Source organism: Simochromis diagramma, unplaced genomic scaffold (assembly GCF_900408965.1).
Source record: "Simochromis diagramma unplaced genomic scaffold, fSimDia1.1 OVJJ01000482.1, whole genome shotgun sequence".
In the NCBI taxonomy this organism is placed as follows: domain Eukaryota; kingdom Metazoa; phylum Chordata; class Actinopteri; order Cichliformes; family Cichlidae; genus Simochromis; species Simochromis diagramma.
The window spans coordinates 18,579-45,675 of record NW_024387303.1 but is presented as its reverse complement, the minus strand read 5'-3'; the positions used below and the strand labels follow the sequence as shown (position 1 = coordinate 45,675).

The following is a 27,097-nucleotide window of genomic DNA, read 5'->3' as shown; positions in this document are numbered from 1 at the left end:
TTCCATTGTCTCAGTCCTGGATCATCTCAGTCCAACTACTTACGGACAGCTCCATTGTGGATTTGTGCTGAAAGGCTCACGATGAGTCCCTCGCAGACTTCAGGTAGCGACTCCTGAGGGCCAGGCTTGACAGCCAATCCAGTACAGGGAAACTGGTGAAAAGTGTCGAGGTCGCTCTGAGAGCAGAAATTTTGGACTGACCCGATTCTATTAAAAAGACTAATCTGAAAAAAGGGGGGGCACAGAGAGTGCGCTTGTATTACTCAGCTATGATTGGACAGTTACTGTTAGTAGGAGGATTTCAGGGAATATGTCAATCACTTTATCTGAATAGATGGAGACCTCCTTACCGAGTCAATTAGGATGTGTGAACTATCAGATCTGGGCTGTTTGTAAAAGGTGACATCCACAAAATATTGACCTCCAGCATTTAGACAGAGCAAAGAGTCCAGAATACCTCGTCTGGAAAAACAAACAGAAAAAACAAACAAAAACTGCTGCTACTGAGACACAATCTCTGACACAAGTACACTATTAAAGCTTCAGAGAACCTTGGAGCTCACATAAATAAAAACGTGTAAGAATGTCTCTGTACATGAAACCAGGAGTACAAAGGCACAACATTTGGCTCATGTGCGTTAGCTGTAGCTGCTGGCTGTCTGCTGTCGTTTTATAGATGTTCTGTTGAGAGTCCTCTCTCAGTACATCCTGGTATGGTTCACAAGCGGCACTATGACTGACAATAAAGTGCTGCAAAGTTTATTAAATCATCACACACATGCAGCTACGCCCTGTCACTGATATACACACAGAGCCTGCTGCCTCAGCCACAAACATGATGTCACCACAGACCACCTGATCATGGCCTCTATTAACAACTCACACAGAGACTGTACAATATCCTGTACAATTTATTTTGCTAGTTTTAAAGAACCTGCTTAATTTCACATCTGAATAGTGTTGTGGCAGATTTCTTTTCTCATGTATTAATCACATATTTAATCATATCACATTAGTTATAGTAATATCACTTTCTCACTTTACTATAGTAAGAGCACTCCTGTCCATAGTTTACATGCATGTGGAACGTTAACACAGTGAGGCCGTTAAACAGATAGTGGGACTCCTGCTTATCAGGGATGTAAATCCTTAGGTGACGGCCAAGCAGAAAACAAGGTCATAATTCTCTCTGAGGGAGGAGGTATTGCTCCACGTGAGAGGGGCCAACATGTAAGAGTTTGTGGATGTTCTTTGTCTGTGTCTCTGTATATATGATGTAAGGGCGGTGGCCACAATTCAGAGATGGTCCTGGTGTTTCACTGGGATGCTCTCTCCATATTGCAACGTGTTTATTAAACCCACTTCAAATCAAGCTCACTGGGTGTTTTGCAGGTAATTGTTAAATTTTCCATAACAATTTGGCGTTGTCAGGCAGGATTCCTCCGGTGAGTTTCGCTGAACTACGGGCACACAGTGACTGGCCATCCTGAGGTAAACTTGCCTCAGTCCCACCGTTCCTTTGTTTTCAAAAAAAGGGGGAACCGCAAGGTGTGCTTCAACGACTCACACATGCAGGAATTTTTTAATGAACCAAGAGACGGACTGCAAATGATTTACAACGGTGAGCTGCTTTGATTTGGGCAGGGTTTTTAACCAGACAGATGGGAAAAGCCTTGGTTACTTATTACTGCAACAAGTAGATGCAGGGTCCTAGAAACTCAAAGAACTTGGGCATCCTAGTGTGAGAAATTGCACCTTGTTGTGGTAGTAAGTGCAGGATCTTAGAAGCTCAATAATTTGAGCGTTCTAGTGTATGGCAGTTTAGCACTTTTGCACCAGTGAAAAAAGGCAGAAAGGCCTTGTTCGTACAAAGGAAGCTGGGCTCAGAAAAATGGCTACTGGAGCAGTGGGAGGCATTCCTCTACGTGGTCTGGTTGAAAACTCCAAGTGTGTGGAAGATGGTTGTGTGATGGAAAGATATGTTGACAGGGATAAGAGTTTTTTATTGTTTGTAGTTTTTTGTTGTTGCTGTTGTTGGGTTTTCTGTTTATTTGTTTTAGATGGACCACTGGGAGGGAAACCTCAGAAATACGACGCCTGATTTCAGGACTGTTGTGGGAAGGACTCTGTCCTTAGTTTATGGTGTTTAACACTTTTGCATCAGAAGGAAAAGGCCAGACGGTGAACGCGCTTGTCCACAAAGCTGAGCCCAGCAGTACGGCCAGTGAGGCTGTAGGAGGCATCCCTTCAGGTGGTCTGGACAAATCCAGGTTTTGATTGTATGATTTTTTTTTCTTTCAGAAATATGGGAAAGAATACATGGAGTATGAAGTGTGTAGAAACTGAGGAATGCAGTAAAGAGAAGTGTGTGTGTGTGAGGAGTGCTGTGGGTGTGTGTATAACAGAGTATAAAAGAGATGTGTTAAAATGTGGATAGAAGAATAAGAGAGGGAAAGTGTTAATGAGCAGTGATGAAAATGATATTAAATAAATGTTTTAGTGTGTTAGTACAGGTTGCTATGGAACTGGATCAGCGCCCTCCACAAGCACAGCGGCCGGAGTAAAATGATAGATTAACATAATTGGAACCGCAGCCAGCCCGTGTTTTGGCTGAATATTTCACAGCTTCACTTTATGCACATCTTAACCTGAAGAACAAGCTTCGAAGACAATCAATCTCTCCCTGAAGACGAAATGCAGTTTGAGAGCAACGGCGTCGACTTCAAGAGTCAACAAGGTGAAGAGACAGCAACACTGCCCTAAACCTTAAAGGGTTCAGCAGCATGTACACATGCCATAGTGGATGGAAGCATGCGCTCCTGATCACAAGCTGAGAGGTTCACCAGCGACATCACTGTGTGTGAATGGACTTGAGAAGACTGTCTGAGTTTCACATTTGCCACACTGGGAGTTGAAATGGCAAAGGAAGAGACTGAAAAGAGTGAAAGACAAAAGGCAAAGCCGAAGAACGGCCCACTGGCCTCTGACACGCCACAACCATGAACTGCTGCAGATGCAGGAGAAAGACAGAAGTTGTGAGAAGTGGGAGCATGGAGGAAAAATGAAGGCTGTTGTTGTTAATGTGAGAGCACATGAAAATTGTGTTGGAAAACTGTGGCCGACTGTCTTGTGGAGGTTGAGAAAGAGTCCGTAGGATTGCAACAAAGGTAAAAATAAAATGCACACAAACGCACACAGAGAAATGTGAAGGAAAAGCAGCTTTAAGGACAAAGCCCTGCTGAATCTGCAGCTCCACTGCACACAGATGCATTGAACCTACCTACTAACACACACACACACGCAATGAAGATCAGCTTGTTATCTCTCATCAGTGTTAAAATAGTGTAAATTTAACAGACACTTGTTATCAAATGCTGAGTGTATCCACTGCTGACAATTAACTCTCCAGGGTTGCAGGACAACAATTTAACTTTTGAGATTCTGGTTTGACCGACCAGTGATCAGACAAGTCATTTAGTTGTTAATACAGTAAATTGCGAGATGCTTTCTGCTTGATTGGTGCCGCACAAGTAATTTACTGTATGAAGGAAATTCTCTTTTGTGATAATATTTTGAACTTGCATCTCTGTTGTCCTGTCAGCTTAGTGGGTTAATAGCTGATATGCAAATTAGTTGATTGTTACTAGATCAGGGAAAGATGACTGGATTATAAAACAAGTGAATAAGATGTAGCAGAGGGTTGAAATGAGTTTCCTGAAACAAAGCCACAAAAACAAAATGTCCATCAAAAACACAGGAACGCAGGGAACAGTTCATAAGTCCTCAGGGGGCCAACCCAGAGGGTGACGGTCCAGAAATCCATAGTTCACTTGATCAGGGGGCCGGCCCAGAGGCTGACGGCAACGGCGGCGACATGGAAACGGTTCAGGGGGCCAACCGTGCGGACGGCAACGGTGTAGAAACAGTTCAGGGGGCCGACCTCGACGGCGGTGACGTCCAGCTAGTGGCCCGGAAAGTGGCCGGCGTGGCAGAAGCAGTGGCCAAGGCCGGACCAGGCGTGGCAGAAGCAGTGGCCGAGGCCGGACCAGACGAGGATGAAGACTCTGATGAAGCTGGACCAGGCGACTGCGTGGGCGGAGACACGGAGGCCGCAGCTGGCGTGGATGAGGCTGCTGGTGGAGCAGCTGGTGGCTGAACGTGCCCCTCGGACCCTCCAGCGGAGACAGGAAGCTGAACGGGCTCGCCAGAACCCCCAGCGGACGAGGAAGGTTGCTGGACGGCCTCCTCGGGCCCTCCAGTTGATGTGGCATGAGGCTGAACGGGCTCCTCGGGCCCTCCAGCTGAAGCAGTGGCAGGACCAGTAGGTGCAGAGACTACTGGCTGAACAGAAGGCTGAGCGGGTGATGGAACAAATGACTGAGCTAAACACTGGGGAGCTGGCTGAGCTGCACAGTGGGCTAAGGGCTGAGCTAACGGAAACACAGGAAAATGAACTATGGACTGGGCTGCTAACAGAGCTAATGACTGAGCTATAGACTGAAAAGCATGCAGTAGTGATGGTTGTGGACTGAACTCTCCTGAGCCTCTGGAACACAGGGAGGACTGCTGGGCGGGGTTGCCTGAGCCTTCAGCAGAAACAAGAACGGGTGCAGGCACCTGCCGGACACTAGCCGCTCCCACCCGAGGAGTAGGTACGGGTGCGGAGACGGGCTGTATCCTGGCTGACCTCACCCTGGGGACCGGCATGGGTGCAGGGGTGGACTGGTTCACAGCCCCCCTCACCCTGGAAGCCGGGACAGGCACCGGCAAAGGCTGGGCAACTGCCCTTCTCACCCGAGGAGCTGGTACGGGTGCAGAAACTGACAGAGCCTCAGCCGGCCTGGAAACCAGAGCAGGGACCAACTGGACCTCAGCCTCCCTCACCCGAGGAACTGGTACGGGTGCAGGGGTACGCTGGGCCCGAGCTGCCCTGGCAGCAGAAACACAAACAGGCAAAGGAGCAGGCTCAGAAAAACCAGTCTTAGAATTGGCAGGCTTAGGGTTAATATGTACTGGGTCGACAAAAACAGACCTAGCAAAAATGAATTCTTCATTTTTCCCACCATGTTTTACAGTCTTTGTTTTAGCAGTTTTTGAAGTCCTTGGGTTAACGGTCTTAGAGTGAGCTGACTCGGGGATGACTGAACCAGACTTGACAAAACCTGAACAGACAGAACCTGAACTGAGTGTTTTAGACCTGGTGACATTGCTCACAGTTTTTCCTTTAACAGCATTTACAGCCTTTGGCGAGTGCTTATTGTCTTTGATTTCTCCCTGTTCAGAGGGAGCAAAATGAAAAAACTTTTCCCAGTCTATGTCATAGTCCAAAAGAGAGATTCCAACAGTGTCTGGGGTGAGTTTATTGTTCTTTTCAGTTATGGCTTCAGGTGGGATGTGTGAAAGGCAGTCATTATAACTCACCCCCGGGAGTTGCTCAGCAAGTGAAAAGTGACGGCGGCGTGAGCGTCGCTTCCTCTGGGGTGAGGAAGCTGACGGGGCATACAGCTGAGCCTCTGACGTGCGGGACGGCAATGCAGAGGCTGGAGCGTGAGCATCGGAAGAAAAGCGGAGCACTCCCACCTGAAGCGGCCGAGGCTTGGCTGCGAGCGGGGCAACAGGCGGAGGCTTTTGGCAACTTCGGGGACCTCCAAAAGCCAGCCGAGTTCCATGGAATATGTGCTCAAAATCCGGAGCGCGCCACGGCTTCCAGCGGAGCTCCTCCTCCAGCTGGGCGAGGGCTGCCTCCTGGCGCTCATACAGCTGAGAGCGGTTTGCTGGGTCCATGTAATGGTCGTAGTCTTCTGTCATGTTTCGGCTGTGTGGCAGGCAGGAGAGGACCCAAACGCAAACTCACGGGGACAGAACTTGAACTCAAAAGCACAGCTTTAATTGCTGGAAAAATAGAACACAGGCAATACAAAACTAAACTGGGAAAGCTAATCATAAAGTATACCAGGAGACACGGGGAGAATCACAAACAGAATGAGGGAGACTACGACCCTGACAAAGAGAAACACAGGGCTTAAATACACAGAGGGATAACGAGGGAATGAGACACAGAAGGAGAGCACAGCTGGGAGTAATCAGGCTGGACGAGACAAGAGAAGCAAAACTAGAAACACTCACATTGTTTACCTTCAAAGTAAAACAGGAAACACACTGACTGAACTCTAAACATGCAAACTTAACAGCAACTGAGAAGACAGAATCGTGACATGTTTGTTGGCCCCAGACTTTCCAGGATTGTGTGATATTCTGGAGCACTTGTGGGCAACCAGTAAATATGATGTGGGGAAAATGAACAACGGTAGTGACTCTTAAGTCTGATTTTAGACCATGTAAGCATCAGTTATTAATTAAAGTAAAGCCAGGAGCAGTGACTGCATGGCAGGTTCTAATCCCTACAGCATGTTGTTTCACCTGAAAGCAAAACTGTTCCTGTGAATTTATTCTGGCAGATTTTGGGGTTTGGTTTTAGTACCAGGCTGATTCTGCCAGTTAGGTTTGGGTTGTTTTCTTTTTCTTTTTGCACGTACAAATGTCCGGAACTGGGCCCAATAAGGGTTTATTTTTGTAACAGTGCACTTAGGAAAAAACCTGCCAGGTATTACCCCTCTGGGTGTGATATTTTGTGTGTTGATGATTTAATAATCAGCTCTCTTTAAGCAGGCAGCAAGATTGGAAGTAAAAGGGCTATAAAATACTTTACTGAGAGCAAATACAAAGTGAGATTCTCCAGATTACAATGGCTTAGGAGAAATACACCTACCTAGGACCATATTAGATGGCAAGTCCTGTGTTTAAAAGGATTGTAGCGATTCAATTAATTTCAAAAGCAAAAAGAATTGTTTTTATTTTTGGAATGACGTAATATTGCTGCCAGTGGATACTTAAATTCGTGCGCGGTTTTCCACTATCAGCAATGATTTGTACGAATGTATATGACTGGATGAATGCATGTGATTGAGATGAATGCATATGACTGGACTGTGGCTGGACTGATGATGTGGACTAAGTGTGACTGACTTGTCACTTAGTCACTTAGTCACTTCTAATGCCTAATCCACCCCAAACAGTGAAAAAAGGGTGGATGTATGTGGGGGGAGGGGGGGGGTTGTTTTCTTGTTTTTGCAGGAGCAGGAGGATGGCAGAGACCAGAGGAGGGGGAGACCTGTGGGTTCACATGGATATGTGTGGAACCTGCAGACTTAATCCTTTACATAGCACTTTTCTGTGTTACTGATTTTTGTGTGAAGGAAACTGTGGTTTTACTGGCTGCTTGTTGGTTATGGTACCACATTGTAGTGTTGGGAAATGTTAAATGTTACAGTGGGAAAATGTGTATTCAGTGTGAAACACATACTGTGTTAAGATCAGTATCACTCCTTTCACAGAAAAGGAGGGTTGACCACATGATTTACAGCAGCACCTCTGGAATCTGTTAGTCTAGGCCCGACCTGCGAGGACACACCACCGGCTAATGTTTTTTTTCCTCTCTAAGGGTTTTGGCATCACACAGGCAGACATAAGTGAAATGAAGCAGGTTTTGCAGTTATTACAGAACGTCTTAGTGTGGGGCTCATTATCATATCTTTATTCTATTATTTATTTTAAGGTGTTGAGCCCACATTGTTTAAAACAAGTGAGTGACATTACTTAAGAAAGGTCACTGGCTACAGTAGTTTTGAATAAACACATTTGGCAAATTATGGCAACAGTAGTGTTTTTAATGATTTGGGGAAATAAACTGCTCAAGGCACACTTGTGTCTGTGGTGTGGGATGCCTTATTACTCTTATAACCTACAGTTGTTTGCAAGTGTGAAATTTGTATTTACTCACTGATTTTGGTTTCTGGGTAATTGTGGTGTGGATGCAGGCTCCAGGCAGAGCCAAGAATTAGACCTACTTAACATGACATTAATACAAATTTTATTCTCTAACACAGGGTTTAAAGGGCTGGAGCAAAATTACTCAGGAGGAGAAGCCCTGATGTTGTCTGAGAAATGATCTAACTACCCTTTTCTGTTGTTATTCTCCTAGTTCTGATGAGTTGACTCATGGGAGAGACCATGTGTCAAAAGGAGGGATTCCAGGTTTAACATGAAACAATGTTCTCTATGTTTTCTATGAGTTTTTTCATGATAATTTTTCCATGGCTTTTTGTGGGATTAACAGTTCATTTATAGGTATGAAACCTCTACATGGGGCACAGACATGTTCAGATAAGGGTAGGGCTGTGCGATATGACCAAAATCTCATATCCTGATATAAGACATCTATCGTCCCAATAACGATATAAATCACAAGAATTTAATATTTTCTGTATATTCTATGAATCTCGGGCAGCTTGACTTGCGTGAAGTGTTTCCAGGTGGGCGTCATGTACCTGGAGTCGAGTGTTTTAACCGATGCATGAAACAATACATTTTTAGACACAAGTTGTAATTGCCGCCGTTTTCTTTGTGAGTATTTATTACCCATCGTGCTGCGGGGAAAAGCCTGTTGTAACGTTGAGTCTTTTAGCACCTGATGGCTCTTTTTATACTCTGCATACTCTTTCACGTGATTGAGTTTATTTTGAAAAGTCTCAAAAGGATCTTGAACTTTATTGTGAAAGGTTAATGTGGAAACTAAACCAGCGAACACGCAATGGTTTTGCCGTCGTTGTTGCTAATGACAACGCATAAAAGCAGGCGCTTGTCCGTCCGTAGTGTAGTTATATTAAATATAAGAGAAAGAGAGAAATTTAAGAAATTAATATAGTCACTACAGCCACCATCAAAACGACGAAAAAATATTGAAACAGTTTATTTTGCAACACCACGAAACAAACAATAGCGTAAAATGAAACAATAGACATTTTTATATCGTCATTCGATATATATCGTTGTATCGAACAGCCCTAGATAAGGGTTTGATAACCTATAAGTAAACTTCACTGAACTGAAAGGAAAATGTGGTTTGATGATGGTTGACATGTTTTCCAAATGGTTAGAAGGTTTTCCTTCTAGCAAGGAGATACAGGTGCAGTAGCCAGAATATTGCTGGAAGAAATCATCCCAAGGGTGGAATCTCCAGAATGAGATTGAGACTGGGTGCTGATCAGAAGTCTTCAGAGACCCAGCGAGAAGCAGGGATCATTCATAGCACAGCTGACAGCCCAGGCAGTGGTTGAGATCAAAGGTCGTGCAGTTTGGGGCCCTACTAGTCATCATGAGAAGATTTCAGAACCACAGAAATAACCATAAAGGTTAAAGATCTCTGCATTAGACACTGAGGAAGACAACGGGGTGTCAGATGATCTCTGCCCTTTTAACCTACAGCTGCATTGGAACGAGAGAGTGAGGGGTGAAAAGAGCACCCTCCTCCAACAAGGGTGTGCCAAGCTCCAACTCAGCGACTGCAGAGCAGACCCTGTGTCACCCAAGAGCGATCAGTGAATGAATGCAGATGACAACTGATTAAACAATCAGGCTGTTATGCCTGAAGTAGTTGTAGTTGTGTTTTTGAGTTAAGGTGGTCGTTGGTGTATAGTAATCTTACTAGTAAGGATATGATTTAATCACATATTTAATCATATCACATCAGAAATCTGCCACAACACTATTCAGATGTGAAATTATAACAATAGTCATGTGACATTCATGGATGTAATAGATGCCCTGTTTTTTGATTCTCACCTGGAGTTTCCAGGTAGAATCACAGTTTTACTTCCTGTTGGATTGCTGCTGCAGCCACCATCGCCTGGTGACACTTTGCCGATACTGACTATAGCCATCCAATCAGATGCAGACTAGAGAAAATAAGAAAATTGACATGAGTTATAGAAAGTCAATTCCGTCAATTTTATTAAACATGTACATTTACATGAAGTTTACCATTCAAAATCGCCTCACCTCTGGTTCATAGGAAATCGCCAGCTGGTAATCAGTCGAAGATGGGAGGTTGTCCACAGTAAATCTAAGCCCCACCCCCTCGAACACTCTGACCAATCCTAGGCCAGTCCAGGTTACTGGCTGGTGAGATGCCCTTTGACGGTGAATAATTTGCAGGGTGTAACCAGGGACCAGAGGTATGCTGGTTTGCTGCTGGATGGAAATAAACAACAGATGCACTGAGGAAAGAGGACGATCTGATTAGCTGAAACATGAGTTGAGCTGTTTCCAAATTCAGGGGCTGCATCCTTTGGAGACCACATTTGTGGGATGACTATATCACAGCACACCAAAGGCTGCTCCAAATGCGGCCCACTAATGAGTCCTCCTTTTCCCCGGATTTGAAGAGGGTCCGGTGTATCCTTTGTGTCCCGGAGAAGCCCAGACCTCTCTCCCCAGCTATCTCCTCCAGCTTATCTGGGGGAACAGCAAGGCATTCCCAAGTCAGCCAAGAGATATAATCTCTCCAGCGTGTCCTGGGTCTGCCCCCAAGCTTCCTCCTGATGGAACATCACCCAGGAGGCGCCCAGGAGGCATTCTTGTCAGATGCTTGAACCATCTAGACTGGCTCCTTTCGATGTGGAAGAGCAGCATCCCTACTCTGAGCCCCTGCCAGATGGCTGAACCTCTCTAAGGGAGAGGCCAGCCACCCTTCGGAGGATGCCCACTTGTTCATCACTTGTGAACAAGACCACAGGATAGTTAAACTCCTCCACTTGGGGCAGGAACTCGTCCCTGACCTGGAGTGGGCACCCCAACCCTTCGGGCTGAGGACCATGGCCTCAGACTTGGAGGTGCTGATTTTCATTACCACCACTTCACACTCAGCTGTGAATCATTCCAGTGTGAGCTGGAGACCATCACCTGATGAAGCCAACAGAACCACATCATCCGCGAAAAGCAGAGATGAGATTCTGAGACCATCAGGTGAAAGCCTTTTGCCCCTTGGCTAAACCTAGAAACTTTGTCCATAAAAATTTTGAACAGAATCCGTGACAAAGGGCAGCCCTAGCGGAGTCCATCACCCACTGGGAATGAGTTCCACTAATTACCCGGTCGAATGCCCACAGCCAAAACACTGGCTGGGCAAACTCCCATGCACCCTCATGTATCCTTGAGAGGATAAAGAGCTGGTCCAGTTTTCCACGACTAGGACGAAAACCGCATTGTTCCTCCTTTATCTGGTTTGATTGAAGGACAGACTGAATACTTTCCAACACCCTGGCATATACATTCCCACGGACCTTGGTAGGTCGTCCCGCTCCCCAGACTCTGCTTACTTCACAGAAGACATGCCAGTGGGATTGAGGAGGTCCCCAAAGTATTCCTTCCACCGCCCGACAATTTTCTCAGTCGAAGTCAGCAGCACTCCACCTGTACTATACACAGTGCAGGTAGAGCACCGCTTTTCACTCCTGAGCCGGCTGAGCCGCGTTCCGCTTGGCTTGTCAGTACATATTAGTGGTGCAACGGATCAAAAATCTCACGGTTCGGATCGGATCACGGTTTTAAGTCACGGATCGGATCAATTTTCGGATCAGCAAAAAAAGGAAAAAGACAAAAATGTAACATTTACTTATTAACTTATTGGAGTATTTTTTGCCTGTTAAAAACATTCAACTCAGGACTCATTCCACATAATCATTAAAAAAAAACTTATGGTTCAATATAGGGCAGTATAGGGCTTTGTATCTACCACTGAATTCAATTTTATTTATAGAGTGCCAAATCACAACAACAGTCCCCTCAAGGCCCTTTATATTGTTAGGTAGACCCTACAATAATACATACAGCTCATTATATCGCACTCCGCTGTTATATAATGAGCTGTCATGGTCACATAGCTTTCCGTTGCCCTGGAGGTCCACCTGTTTGTAGTTGGGCAACAGAAGATGCCTGGGACAGTTCAGCCATAACTTTAAACTTTTCCTGCTCATACATGCTTGGAATGATCTTGTCACTAAAGTGGACGTGCAATGGGATATCATAGCGTGGCTCAAGCACGTTCATCATAGTTTAACCCCCTTGTTTTGCACAACGGAATATGACCTCCCGTCTGCAGCTAAACACCCCAATAGCTTTTGTAATAGCTTTAGCCCAATCGGACTGGGCAGCAAAGGGCTGCTTAAATACAGAAAACTCCTCTGCTCTTCCACCTGGACCGCTAGCGCTGGCCATAACTATCGCTTGACAGACGCACCATACACATAATTTTTTTCCTTCTTTTTCGAATCTTCGGATCACGTGGGTGCCAAACCGTGGAGTGGGATCGGTTCGGATTACGGATCAACCGTGATCCGTTGCACCACTAGTGCATATCAGCTGCCTCCGAAGTCCCACAGGCGAACCAAGGACTCCTTCAATAGGACTCCTTCTTCAGCCGGGTGGCTCCCTTCACCTCTGGTGTCTAGGGATGGGTATCGAAACCCGGTTCTTGTTGAGAACCGGTTCCCACTGTCTCAGTTCCTTGGAATTGTTTGGCATTTTTGCAAATGATTCCCTTATCGATTCCAGTCGCCCCGAATGACGTCACCATGTTGCAGAGCGTCATTTACCTGGCAGGTAAAATGGCGCCTAAGAGGCTCTAACACTCAAAAGTTTGGTTATGTCACGGTTCTGGGTCAGTTTGACCCAGTATTTTGAGTTGTCATGTTTTTGCAGGTTTAGTTTAGTTCCATGTGTCATTTTCTGTCTCTCTCTCTATGTCGAGTCTGCGTCTTAGTGTGATGGTTTCTTGTTCCTGTTTTATTGTGAAGGTCTGCGTCTCATGTGAGTGTGTTCAGTTTTACCTCTGCCTCGTCTTGTTGATTATTCCCAGCTGTGTCCACCACCTGTGTGTAATTCCCCTGTGTTTCTCTGTGTATTTGAGTCGTGTCCTCTGTCATTGTAGTTGCTGGTCCATCTGTGTTTCAACCCTGTCATGATTGCGGCTGTGTGCAGGCAGGATGAGGACCCAAATGCAAGCTCACGGAGGCAGGAATGAACTCAAAATTCACAGCTTTATTGCTGGAGAGCAGAACCATACAAATTAAACCGGGAAACTATAATGTAACACACAGAGAAACACACAGCCATGGATGAGGGAGAACGCGACACCGAACTGAGGGAGACGCAGACATAAATACACAGAGGGTTAATGAGGGAAGTGGGAACACACGGGGAACACATGTGACACTGATAATCATAACAAGACACGGCAGGAGTAAATGCAACACTGACGGGAGACTGTCAAAGTAAAACAGGAAGTACACAGAGGTTCAGACAGGAGGAGAGAGAGCACGGGGAGAACACAGACATAACGGGCTGGGGAAAACATGGAATAAAACACAAGGAGAGACGAGGGCTCACAGATACACAGAGGGGCACACAGGGGGTAAGAGTCACAAGGGGAAAACACATAAGGAACAACGTAACAGAGCAACCCAGGAAGCATGGCCTAAATAAGGAACAAAATACAAAAATACATGAAAACTAAGAATACTGGGCCAACATGGCCCAGGACCATGACAAACCCTGCTTCATCTGTGTGTTTCCCTGCTGTCTACCATCGTCTGCCTCTGCTCGCCCATCCTTCATGTTCGTTTTCTGGTTTCTGCACTGTAGTTCTGTTGTTTTCCAGTATAGTTTAGTTTGTCTTCGTTGGCCATTCTTCCTTTGCCATTTATTCAATAAACCACCTTCACACCCTCACGACTGCCTGCGCTTGGATCCTCCTTCATTTCTTCCACACGGCTCTCCTCACTCGCCGTGACAGTACGGACCAGCCAGATATGGATCCAGCGGCAGTCACCCCACCTAGGGAGCTTCAGGAGGCCGTTATCGACTCTGCTTCTAAATTAATTTACCAGTTGTTAGAGCATGAGGGAGAAGCCTCTCTTTATTCTGTGGAAGCCAACCTACAACACCTTATTTCCTGTTATCATTGGCTATTGGACTCTCTGCATCCGCTCGTGCAGAATTTTGTTCTCCACGAGCTTCACCTACACCCCCCTGCCACTACCGCTCGCCTGCTCGCTTCACCGGAGGACGTGCCGTCCGAACCGCCGGACGAGGGATTACCCGGCCTGTCGGAGCCGTCTCCAAGAAAGAAGCGACGTTTGCGCCATCGGCGTGGCACCCCACAGCCGGATGTCGGGACATGTAAACATTCGGCTGTGGTGAGTGAAAGGGACACTTTTTCTGCTGCGTCAGACTCTGTGACTGTGTTTTTTGGAGCTATTTTTTGTGTGTCTTCTGAAGATAACAATAATTTTTCTGCCTCACCCATGGCCACTGCTTCAAAGACTGTTTCTTCTGAGCCCACGCTCTGTGTTAATGACTGTTTCCATTCTGTTTCCAAGCCTGGTATTATGAATTTAGACAATGAAAATGTTTGGGACCCTTTTTCACCTGCACTGATTCATTCAGGGGAAGTTGTAAACCTCACCGAAACAGTTTTTCCTGATCATGTTATCCCATCCACACCTTCACCACAAGTTAATGTGGGGCCTGTAACACAGTTAGCAGTACAGTTGTCAGTTCAGCCAGCAGCCCAGCTGCCCTCAGTTCAGCCAGCAGCCCAGCTGCCCTCAGTTCAGCCAGCCACTCCACCACCTGTTACAACTTCGCTACCTGTAGCTCAGTTGCCACCAGTTCAGCAGCCTACCCACTCACTCATTCAGCCACCATCCTCACTGTCTCATTCTAAGCAGGGAACACACTTCATCACAACATCTGCTGGTTCTCTTAAGCTGGCCATGTCAGAGACAGTTGCTCCCTCTAGGGCCTCCCCAGAGGCTGGGTGTCAGTCACCAGCCAACTCTGGACCCCTAGAGGTCAAGACGCCAGCGCCAGCAGCCTCACCGGAGAGCTTACCAGAACAGTCTCAGCTCTCAGCACCCCCTGAGAGTTCAAATGAGTTCATCCGTCCGCCTCCGTCCTCTGCTGAGTGTATTGGGGAACACTTTCAGCCCTCTGAGGACTGCATCCCACTGTGGCTGCCTGAGTCTAGCCACTGTGCTGCTCAGTCCCAGCCAGTGTCCACACTGGCAGAGGTCTCCGTACCTGCTGCTTCAGTGTCTGCTCTAGCTGGAGGGCCCGAGGAGCCCGTCCAGCCTCAAGTTTCGTCTGCTGGGGGTTCGGGAGAACCCAGCCAGCCTCAAGTTTTGTCTGCTGGGGGTTCGGGAGAACCCAGCCAGCCTCAAGTTTCATTAACTGGGGGTTCAGGTGAACCCAGCCAGCCTCATGCCTCGTCAGCTGGAGGGCCCGAGTCGCCCGTCCAGCCTCATGCCTCGTCAGCTGGAGGGCCCGAGTCGCCCATCCAGCCTCATGCCACGTCTGCTGGAGGGCCCGAGTCGCCCGTCCAGCCTCATGCCACGTCTGCTGGAGGGCCCGAGTCGCCCGTCCAGCCTCATGCCACGTCAGCTGGTGGGTCCGAGGAGCCCACCCAGCACCACGCCTCGTCTGCTGGGGGTCCTGGAGGACCCAGCAAGCACATCCTCATGTCTGCTGACGGTCCGGGGAGGTTTGTTCAGCCACCACCTGTTGAATCATCCCCTGTGACTTCTACACCGTTGCCTGCATCCACATCACCTTCTGCAGCATCACCACTGTCAGGTTCCGCAGCCGTACCGCTGCCATCAGGTTCCGCGGCCTCCATGTCCTCATCCACGCCTGGTCCGGCCTCCGTGTCTTCATCCACGCCTGGTCCGGCCTCCGTGTCTTCATCCACGCCTGGTCCGGCCTCCGTGTCTTTGTCTTCGCCTGGTCCGGCCTCAGCTCCGCCTTCGTCCTCGTCTGGTCCGGCCTTGTCTGGTCCTGCGGTTGCCACACTGCCGTCAGAGCCAGCTCGACCCGTTCCGCTTCGCCTCTGCCGGCCGTTTTCCGGGCCTCTAAGTTGGCATCATGGCCTTCGGGGACGGCCTCCGGAAAGAGTTCGTCGCCGCCGCTGGCATTGCGGCCGACCTCCGGACCTGCTCAGTGGCCGCCACTGCCCTCCAAGTGGTCGGCCTCCAGAACTGTTTGCCCGTCGCCGCCGTTGCCGTGTGCAAGGTCGGCCTCCAGAACTGTTTGCCCGTCGCCGCCGTTGCCGTGTGCACGGCCGGCCTCCAGAACTGTCTTGGTCCTTGTGTTGTCGACCCCCGGGTCGACCCCCTGAACTTTTCTTGGACTCTTGTTGATCTCTGATTTGGTTGTGTTTTGATCTGTTTTCCTGTGTTCTTGGACTGTTTTCTTGTGTGTTTGGACTCTTGTGCTCCTTGTTTTTGTTTGTTTTGTTACAATTTTTTTCCTGGGGACCCTGTGACACCCCATTGAAGAGCCAAAGATCTCTTAAGATCTCACTGTTGGGTTTGTAAGGCCATGTTACTCTTACTTAGAGAAGATATAAAACAAAGTTCTAAGCTAATCGACCTTAGTGTTCTCCTTTTTAAAAAATAAGAATCGGTAAGAGAATCGATAAAGAATCGAATCGTTAAACAGACTCGAAAATGGAATCGGAATCATGAAAATCTTATCAATACCCATCCCTATTGGTGTCCACCATTTGGTTTAGGTGTTACCACCATGACAGGCACCAACCGCAGTGCAGTGCAGTAGCTTTGGCGGTGGAGGTGCTGAACATGGTCCATTTGGACTCAATGTCCCCAGATTCTCTTGGAAAACTGTTGAAGCTCTGCCAGAGGTGTGTGTTTAAGATCTCGCGGACTGGGGGCCTCTGCCAGGCATTCCCAGCACACCCTCACTATACCTTTAGCTGCGCCATGTCTGTCCAATGTCCTCCCCAGCCACCTGATCCAGCTCACCACCAGGTGGTGATCAGTTAACAGCTCAGCCCCTCTCTTTACCCGAGGGTCCAGAACATATGGCCGCAGGTCTGGTGATACGATTACAAAATCGATCATCGACCTATGGCCTAGAACTTTCTGCACTTTGTGCACTTATGGACGATCTTATGTTTTAACATGGTGTTTGAATCCAGGATTCATTGTGAGTCTAAGGTAAAAGCAATTTTTTGGAAAAAAAAAAACATGGCAAACAGTTGTAGCAAAGCAGTCCAGAAATAAAAAAGTGAGTACTGGGTTTTTATCTCACCCAAATATCCAGTGGAACAAATGTTAGCATACCAAAGAATCTTAGAACATCAAACTTAGCTAACCTTCCTCTAAGTTACATGACGTTAGTGATATTGCTACTTAATCGGGTCATGCAAACTTTGGTTAGTTATAACCTGAACCTTTGTTATAAAGCCCAACATTTATGCCGATCTTATGGACTGGTTCCTATATAGCGCTTTTCTACTCTTCTGAGCACTCAAAGCGCTTTACACAACTTGTGCATTCACATATTTTCTTAGTGCTTTCTAATTAACATTCACACTCCGATGGATGCATCGGAGAGCAATTTAGGGTTAGTATCTTGCCCAAGATATTTGGCATGCGGACTAGGGGAAGCCAGGAATCAAACCACCATCCTTCCGATTAGTAGATGACCTGCTCTACCGCCTGAGCTTATGTCCTGTTTCCCATTTCTCTTAGTTTTTTTTGATTAAATTTGATTCTGATTAAAATGAAAGTACGTCCCATGATTCTAATAAGAAAATTGTGCTTTCATCCTGCAAGTTACCAAATGCTTGATGAGACCTATTATATTTGTACTGTCAAAATGAAATGAGACTAGTCTCATGCTCTACTCTAGCAAACTAGCTAAACTTAGATTCATTGTTGGTTAAGGGGACTCAGTGCCCAGATTCACATGCAGATGCAAAACAATAACATAAAGATTTTCTGTATTTCTGTTGAACATGCTGACCACCACAGCAGTAGCTGCTACTGTCATGGTTGCTAGGCAACAGGAACCCCATGTTGTAGGCTAGACCGTCCAAGTTCACAGCCTTGCACTTCTGGCCTTCGCTGCCTTGGAAGAATGCAGCCCCTGAATTTGGACACAACCTATAGTCTCCAAATAATCAAAGCATTAAAGTGTAACAGAAAATGGATCTCACCAATCTCTTTCTCATTTTCTGTTGCTGGGCAAGTTGGCGAGCCCGCCGAACTAAAATAACTCGTCCATTTTGGAACTTAGTGTCAAAACCTTGCTTTTTGAAGTACTGCTCACACTGAGGTAACACTCCTGGGTTCAGCTGAAAACACACACACAGATACTGTTTATATAGTGCAAGTGGACAGCATTCACAGTGCTTCACTTGTTCCACATTTTGTCATATTAGAGCCTTATTCCAAAATGGATTAAAATCATTTTTCCCCTTGAATTTCTACACAGAATACCCTATAATGACAAAGTAAAATGAGTTTCCCTGAAAGTTTTGCAAATTTATTAAAAATTAAAATACAAACAAATAACATGTAGCTATAAGGAGGAATTGTTTGTAGACCTTTGAGACTGGACTGTATTTAGGCATGGATCTGGAAGAGAAACATTTCTGAAGATCCCAAATGAGCACAGCGGCCTGCATTATTCATAAATAGACGTTTAGAACCACCATTACTCTTCCTAAACCTGGCTGCTCAGCAAACGGTTAGGGAGCTGAAGGAATGGGCTAGAAGTCCTTACTTATAGAGGTCACCAAGAACCTAATGCTCAATCTGACAGAGCTCCATGGTTGCTTTGTGGAGAGACGAGAACCTTCCAGAAAGACAGCCATTTTTGCAGCACTCCACCAATCAGACCTGTATGATAGCGTGGCCAGACGGAAGAGATTCCTCAGTAAAAGGCTCAAGAGTTTGCTAAACAGCATACCAAGGACTCTCAGACCACGAGTAACAAAATTCTTTGGTCTGAGGAAATGAAGATTGAGCTTTTTGGCCTGACTGCCAAGCATCGCGTCTAGAAGAAACCAGCCACGGCGCATTATATGCTCAACACCATTGCTACAGGGAATCACGGTGATATAGAATCATGCTATGGGGATGACTTTCAGAAGGAGGAACTGGGAGACTAGTAATTGTTGAAGGAAAGATAAATGCTGCAATGTATACAGTGGGGCAAAAAAGTATTTAGTCAGCCACCGATTGTGCAAGTTCCCCCACCTAAAATGATGACAGAGGTCAGTAATTTGCACCAGAGGTACACTTCAACTGTGAGAGACAGAATGTGAAAAAAAAATCCATGAATCCACATGGTAGGATTTGTAAAGAATTTATTTGTAAATCAGGGTGGAAAATAAGTATTTGGTCAATAACAAAAATACAATTCAATACTTTGTAACATAAAGTTTGTTGGCAATAACAGAGGTCAAACGTTTACTATAGGTCTTTACCAGGTTTGCACACACAGTAGCTGGTATTTTGGCCCATTCCTCCATGCAGATCTTCTCGAGAGCAGTGATGTTTTCAAGGTTCAAGGTTCTTTATTTGTCACATGCATAGTTATACAAGTATAACACACAGTGAAATGTAGCCTGACACGCTCCATTTCACTGTGTGTTATTTTTGGGGCTGTCGCCGAGCAACACGGACTTTCAACTCCCGCCACAGATTTTCTATGGGGTTGAGGTCTGGAGACTGGCTAGGCCACTCCAGGACTTTCAAATGCTTCTTACAGAGCCACTCCTTTGTTGCCCGGGCGGTGTGTTTTGGATCATTGTCATGTTGGAAGACCCAGCCTCGTTTCATCTTCAAAGTTCTCACTGATGGAAGGAGGTTTTGGCTCAAAATCTCACGATACATGGCCCCATTCATTCTGTCCTTAATACGGATCAGTCGTCCTGTCCCCTTGGCAGAAAAACAGCCCCATAGCATGATGTTTCCACCCCCATGCTTCACAGTAGGTATGGTGTTCTTGGGATGCAACTCAGTATTCTTCGTCCTCCAAACACGACGAGTTGAGTTTATACCAAAAAGTTCTACTTTGGTTTCATCTGACCACATGACATTCTCCCAATCCTCTGCTGTATCATCCATGTGCTCTCTGGCAAACTTCAGACGGGCCTGGACATGCACTGGCTTCAGCAGCGGAACACGTCTGGCACTGCGGGATTTGATTCCCTGCCGTTGTAGTGTGTTACTGATGGTGACCTTTGTTACTTTGGTCCCAGCTCTCTGCAGGTCATTCACCAGGTCCCCCCGTGTGGTTCTGGGATCTTTGCTCACCGTTCTCATGATCATTTTGACCCCACGGGATGAGATCTTGCGTGGAGCCCCGGATCGAGGGAGATTATCAGTGGTCTTGTATGTCTTCCATTTTCTGATGATTGCTCCCACAGTTGATTTTTTCACACCAAGCTGCTTGCCTATTGTAGATTCACTCTTCCCAGTCTGGTGCAGGTCTACAATACTTTTCCTGGTGTCCTTCGAAAGCTCTTTGGTCTTGGCCATGGCGGAGTTTGGAGTCTGACTGTTTGAGGCTGTGGACAGGTGTCTTTTATACAGATGACGAGTTCAAACAGGTGCCATTCATACAGGTAACGAGTGGGGGACAGAAAAGCTTCTTACAGAAGACGTTACAGGTCTGTGAGAGCCAGAGATTTTCCTTGTTTGAGGTGACCAAATACTTATTTTCCACCCTGATTTACGAATAAATTCTTTACAAATCCTACCATGTGAATTCATGGATTATTATTTCACATTCTGTCTCTCACAGTTGAAGTGTACCTCTGGTGCAAATTACTGACCTCTGTCATCATTTTAAGTGGGGGAACTTGCACAATCGGTGGCTGACTAAATACTTTTTTGCCCCACTGTAGTGATATCCTTGAAATCCTAACCTGCTCCAGAACACTCTGGACCTCAGACTGGGACGAAGGTTTATCTTCCAACAGTGCAACAACTCTAAGCACACAGCCAAGATAAGAAAGGTGTAGTCCAGATAGAGGTCAGACTTGAACCCAAATAAACATTTCTGTAGAAATCTTAAAATGGCCTTGCACTGATGCTCCCAGATCAAGCTGATGGAGCTTGAGAGAGCATAACTCAGGGAGGTCTCAGGGTGACCCAGTGTTTTGAGTTTTGTACTTTTATTTTTGATTTCATCATGGTTCATGACTGTTAGGCTTTTGGTTTCTGTTTTTGCATTTCTTGATCTCTAGTTCCTCTGGATTTGTGATTTCTAGTTCTTAGATTTAGTTCTGTCCTTGTATTTATTCTCTTGTTTCCCAGTCAGTCGTGCCTCATGTCACTCCTGTCCCCGTACTCTGTGTTCCCTCAGTTGAGTACCAAGTCTGTATTTCTGTGCCTGTCCTGGTCCCACGTCCTTATGTTCCCTCTGTACCGTGTCAGTGTTATCATAGCTTTAAGCTTGTATCTCTGAGTCCATGTCTGTGTGTACATGGCATAATTCCTGTTTTATTTTGATAGTCTTGCTCCTACACTAGTGCATTTAGTTTTGCCTTCTCTCATCTCATTATGTCTGATTTGTTCCAGCTGTGTTTCTTCCTGTTTCCTAATCCATCCTCCTACACAGGTAGGATCATCCTACCTGTGTATTTTAGTCCTCAGTCTACCCCTGCTTATTGTCGCGATGTTAACCTTCATGGACACTCTCTTTGTGCCGTGTTTTCACCCCTTGTGTTCCTGTAAATATCCTTGCTCTTAGATCTGGTTCATTTCCTTTTTTCTTGTTTTAGGTTCCATTGCACACTTTAGTGTCTATTTCCGTGTTTCTGATTGAGTTCATTTCTATGAAGAGTTTTCCCAGCAATAAATCTGCACTCTGAGTTTAACTTTCCATTTCTGAGTCCTGCATTTGGGTCCCTTATCCTGCCTGCTCCACAGCACTGTCTCCTGAATCCAACCTGGAAGTTGGTTCCACAGAAGAGGGGCCTGAAAACTGAAGGCTCTGCCTCTCATTCTACTTTTAAATAGTCTAGGAAAGAAGAATGGGACAAACTGCAGAAAAATAGGTGTGCCAAGCTTGTAGCATTGTACTTAACAGGACTTGAAGGTGCCATTGCAGCCAAACATGCTTAAACAAAGAATTGAGGAAAGGTTATGAATATTTATGTACATGATATAATTTTTTTTTTTATTTTTAATAAATTTGCAATAATTTCGAGTAAACCTTTTTTACTTTGCTACTATGGGGTATTGTGTGTAGAATTATGAGTTGAAAAAAATGAATGCAATGAATTTTAGACTGAGGCTGTATCATTACACAATGTAGAACAAACAAAATGCTGTGAATACTTTGCTGAATGCACTGTAAAAAGACAATTTACAGATAAACACATATTAATACTGAACTATAGCTGTGTAGGTTCTAAGTCATTCAGGTCATGGTAGCCTAAGGAGCTTGGAATGAAAGCAACTGAACTTCTTTAATTCAATTAAAATTCAGACCGCGGTCAAGTGAGCCGTCATTTCTGTGCTTCTACACTAGCCTTTACAGCAGCGCTTTTTATCCTTCATTCCCGATCGCAAACATAGACCTGTGCACACATACACACGTGTGCACACATTGCATTGGGACAGTATGGTTGCATCATGCATTTCTTCACCAGGGCTGATGTGTTAGTTGTGCAGTATAGGTCCTCGGAAATGTGGTCACCTTTTATGGATAGGGGAGGGGGATGAGTTTTTTTTTCTTGCAGAAGTCCATGACCACTTACTTGGTTTTCCTGGTGTTTATGGTTAGGTTATTGTAGTCGCACCATTCTGTCAGACATTGGATCTCATCTCTGTAGGCGGTGTCGTCATCATCGGTGATGAGCCCCATCAGAGTGGAGTCATCTGCAAATTTGATGATGATGTTGCAGGGATGTGTGAGGGTGCAGTCACTGGTATAGATGGTGTATAGGAGTGGACACAACACACATCCTTGTGGTGAGCCAGTGCTGGGTGGATGATCTCTGGTTGCCAACCTTGACTCTTTGTGATTGATCTGTGAGAAAGGTTTTGAACCATGCACATGTAGCAAGGGGGAAGTCTAAGTTTACCAGCTTGACTATAAGAATGTCTGGGATGATGGTATTAAAGGCTGAGCTGAAATCAATGATGAGCATCCTTACTGAAGTCCCAGGATTCTCCAGGTTATGCAGAGCAGAGCAAAGTGGCAGTGGAAATTGCTTTCTCGGTGGACCTGTTTGCCTTATAGCAGGGGTCAGCAACCTTTCAGATGATGAGTGCCATCTCAAATGTCCTCAGAAGTCAGTGTGCTGTATGATTGCATAAGCAATAAATTTAATAATGCTCTATATTGACAGTTACACACTATATAGAACAACTTTATAGAATTATATTTGTTCGCAGATGTTGGCAGCTATCAGCGAATAGTTATCAGCTATTTTTAAACAAAAAAAGATACTTTTTATCCATAACAAGAACTCTGTAACAGCAAATGAATTGTACAAAAGAAAACATAAATGCTATTTATGGTCTCCTCACAACAATGATAAGAGAAATAAACTGGGCCAATATGGCATGTTTGTTAATACAGGGATAAACATGTTAATGTGATCTCTGGTCTTCCAATCAGCGACACAGGTCTATGAGTGTCCAGCATTCAGATGGCTAACTGACGACACTCTTCGTGTGAGAGAAAATCTGCTCACACAGATATGTAGAGCCAAATACTGTCAATAAGGCCTCTGCAATGTTCTGAAGACAGTAAAACTTGACTGGGAGTGATGTCCAGCAGGTGAAAAAGCTCCATGAACATGCACAGCTATGGATTTCAGCTGCGTTCGTAGTTCTGCAAATTTTGACCCTCACAAAGTCAAGCTCCTGAAGCATGCGAAGTGTTGGAATGTAGAACATACATAGTAAACATACCTTGTGTACCACAGACTGCTCCCAAACACGAGGGGACAAGTAATACCTCTAAAACACTTAAGTTGGCTTTATTAAACGTTAGATCTTTAGCTGGGAAAACATTTTTAATTAATGATTTAATCACTGAGCACAGCCTTGATTTTATGTTTTTAACTGAAACTTGGTTGGACCAAAGTAACAGTGGAGCTGTTCTCATCGAGACGACCCCTCCTAACTACAGTTTTATCAGTGAGGCCAGGGTGAGCAGGAGAGGAGGAGGTGTTGCTGTCTTATTTAATGAATCATTTCAATGTAAGCAGCTATCTCCTGGAAGTTTTCAGTCTTTTGAATATGTGGCTTTACAGCTGAAGGCCCCATCCAAAGTTGTGTTTCTTAATGTTTACAGGCCTCCCAAATACTGCACAGACTTTTTTAATGACCTCAGTGAACTGCTGTCTGTGATCTGTGTTGATTTTGACTGTGTAATCATTGTTGGGGATTTTAACATCCATGTGGACAACCCTCAGGACAAAGAGACTAAAGACCTGAGTAACACTCTGGGCAACTTTGGGCTGACTCAGCATGTAACAGAGGCCACACATAATAGAGGACACACTCTTGACCTACTGATCTCCAAGGGCCTGAGCATTTCAAAGGTTACTGTGTCTGATGTGGGTGTGTCTGATCATTACTGTGTTTTCTTTGAAAGTAAAATCTCAGCCCACATAAATATATCAACAACAGTGATCACAAAACGGTGTATAACTGAACACAGTAGTGCAATTTTTAACCAGGTCTTCCCATTAACACCTGACCTGTCCAGAGGGTCAGTCAATGAGCTCGTCAATAGCTTCAATGCTAACATGTTAAATGTAATGGACACTATTGCTCCCATTAAGGTGAAGGTTATCTCTGGAAGGAAAAAGTCTCCATGGAAAAACTCCACACTGGTGAAAAATGAAAAAAGAGAGTGTAGGAAAGCTGAGCGCAGATGGAGAAAAACAAACCTCCAGGTTCACTATGACATCTATAAAGAGAAACTTCACAATTATAATTTACAACTGAGGAGTGCAAGAAGGTCCTACTTCTCTGACATCATCACTAAAAACAGCCATAATGCTCGGGTCTTATTTTCTACAGTTGACAGGCTAACAAACCCTCCTGTGTCAGTGGCAGCTGAACTTCGACCATGGCCTGCAATGACTTTGCCAAATTCTTCACAGAAAAAATCCAAAAAATTAGACAAGCAATTGGTACATCAACAGCAAATCCAGGATATGTACTGTGTCCACCAAAAAACTGTTTAAACACCATGAAACAGTTTCACCCGATTAACAGCAAAGACCTGGAGGACATCTTAGGTCAACTGAACTCCTCCTCCTGCTGTTTAGATGTCCTGCCAACAAGTTTTTTCAAAAAGGTCTCAAAGACTTTAGAGTCAGACCTGTTACAGATCGTCAACTTTTCTTTATTATCAGGTGTGTTTCCAGAACCACTAAAAACTGCTGTAATCAAACCTATACTGAAAAAGGACAATCTTGACAAGACACAAATGAATAACTACAGGCCGATCTCAAATCTCCCATTTTTAAGTAAGATCATTGAAAAAGCACTTTCTCAACAGCTCAATTACTTCTTAAACAGAATAACTGCTATGATGCCTTCCAGTCAGGTTTTAGACAGAACCACAGCACTGAAACCGCTCTGACCAAAGTGTTTAATGACATATGTCTGAACACAGACAGTGGAAAAATGTCAGTCTTAGTTTTATTGGATCTCAGTGCAGCATTTGATACAGTTGACCACAACATATTACTCAAACGACTGGAGAACTGGACAGGTCTTTCAGGAACTGTACTAAACTGGTTCAAAACATACTTAGAAAACAGGAAATACTTTGTATCAATAGGTAACTTCACATCTGAGCAGACAAGTATCACATGTGGAGTTCCCCAAGGTTCCATCTTGGGACCCCTTCTGTTTAACATTTACATGCTCCCACTGGCACAGATTATAAAGAACAACAAAATAAACTATCACAGCTATGCAGATGACACACAAGTATATATCACAATGTCACCAGGAGACCGAGGCCCTGTACAGGCTCTTGGTAAATGCATTGAGGAAATTAATGACTGGTTGTGCCACAATTTTCTCCAGCTAAACAAAAACAAAACTGAGGTAATAGTCTTTGGAGCCAAAGAAAAACGATTACGGGTCACCAGAGAACTTCAATCTATACATCTAAAAACCACAAACCAGGCGAGAAATTTGGGTGTAGTGATGGATGCAGACCTAAACTTAGAAAAACACATTAAGACAATAACAAAGTCAGCTTACTATCACCTCAAGAATATTTCAAGGATAAAAGATCTGATGTCTCAACAGGACCTGGAAAAACTAGTCCATGCATTCATCTTTAGTAGGCTTGATTACTGTAACAGCATCTTTACAGGTCTACCTAAAAAATCAGTCAGACAACTACAGCTCATTCAGAACTCTGCTACTCGAGTCCTCACTAAGACCAAAAAAGTGGACCACATCAGTCCAGCTCTGAGGTCTTTACACTGGCTGCCTGTCCGTCAGAGGATAGACTTTAAAGTTCTGATGCTGGTCTATAAAGCTCTGAATGGTTTAGGACCAAAATGCATCAGTGACCTCCTGACCCAGTATGAACCTTCCAGATCCCTCAGGTCATCTGGATCCGGTCTTTTATCAGTTCCCAGAGTCAGAACCAGACACGGAGAAGCTGCATTCAGCTTTTATGCTCCTTATATCTGGAACAAACTCCCAGAAAGCCTCAGATCAGCTGAAACACTCAGTTTATTTAAATCCAGGTTGAAGACTCACCTATTCTCAGCTGCATTTGAATAAAGCACCAAATCCACACTTTTAAGCTTAAATTTCAAAACTTATATTTAACTACTGATTTTATCTATTGTTCTGATTTTATCTGTTTTGATTTTATATACTGTTTTGTTTGTTTGTTTGTTAATTAGTTTGTTTGTTTGCTTGTTTTAATCAATTTTAAATCATGCTTTTTATTTGTTTTTGTTTCTAATGTCTCTGTAAAGCACTTTGAATCACCTTGTTGTTGAATTGTGCTATACAAATAAATTTGCCTTGCCTTGCCTTGCCTAGAAATAGGCCTGCAGAGCGAGAGCGAAGTGCTCTAATAGGGTGATATGGTACTACAAGGTCATTAAGATAAGATGGGGCCTGATTATTTAAGACCTTGTATGTGAGGAGCAGGATTTTGAATTCAATTCTGGACTTAACAGGAAGCCAATGAAGGGAGGCCAAAACAGGAGAAATATGCTCTCTCTTTCTAGTCCCTGTCAGAACTCTTGCTGCAGCATTTTGGATTAGCTGAAGGCTTTTCAGTGAGTTTTTTGGACAACCCTTTTAATGAAAACAAACACTGTTGTGACAGTGATGTACACCGTCTTGTTGGTATGATTTCTATACATTTTACATCA

General features: G+C 45.0%; 1 protein-coding gene across 5 annotated transcripts in view; it reads right to left on the bottom strand.

The window, feature by feature from the left end:
* The window catches only part of lamb4 (laminin, beta 4), a 117,020-nt gene that overhangs the window by 71,351 nt on the left and 18,572 nt on the right, over positions 1 to 27,097 (bottom strand). For 4 of the 5 annotated variants that reach the window (XR_005691996.1, XM_040004125.1, XM_040004127.1 and 1 more), the window contains 5 exons: positions 17,918 to 18,055; positions 9,898 to 10,089; positions 9,682 to 9,794; positions 351 to 462; positions 44 to 224 (listed from right to left, as the gene is read on the bottom strand). Coding sequence is in view for 4 of the 5 variants with exons in the window: in XM_040004125.1 (XP_039860059.1) it covers positions 44 to 224; positions 351 to 462; positions 9,682 to 9,794; positions 9,898 to 10,089; positions 17,918 to 18,055 (736 nt within the window). In the remaining variant the exon portion in view is untranslated. The remainder of the gene's footprint in view (positions 1 to 43; positions 225 to 350; positions 463 to 9,681; positions 9,795 to 9,897; positions 10,090 to 17,917; positions 18,056 to 27,097) is intronic. The other variant, XM_040004126.1, reaches the window with a different exon arrangement.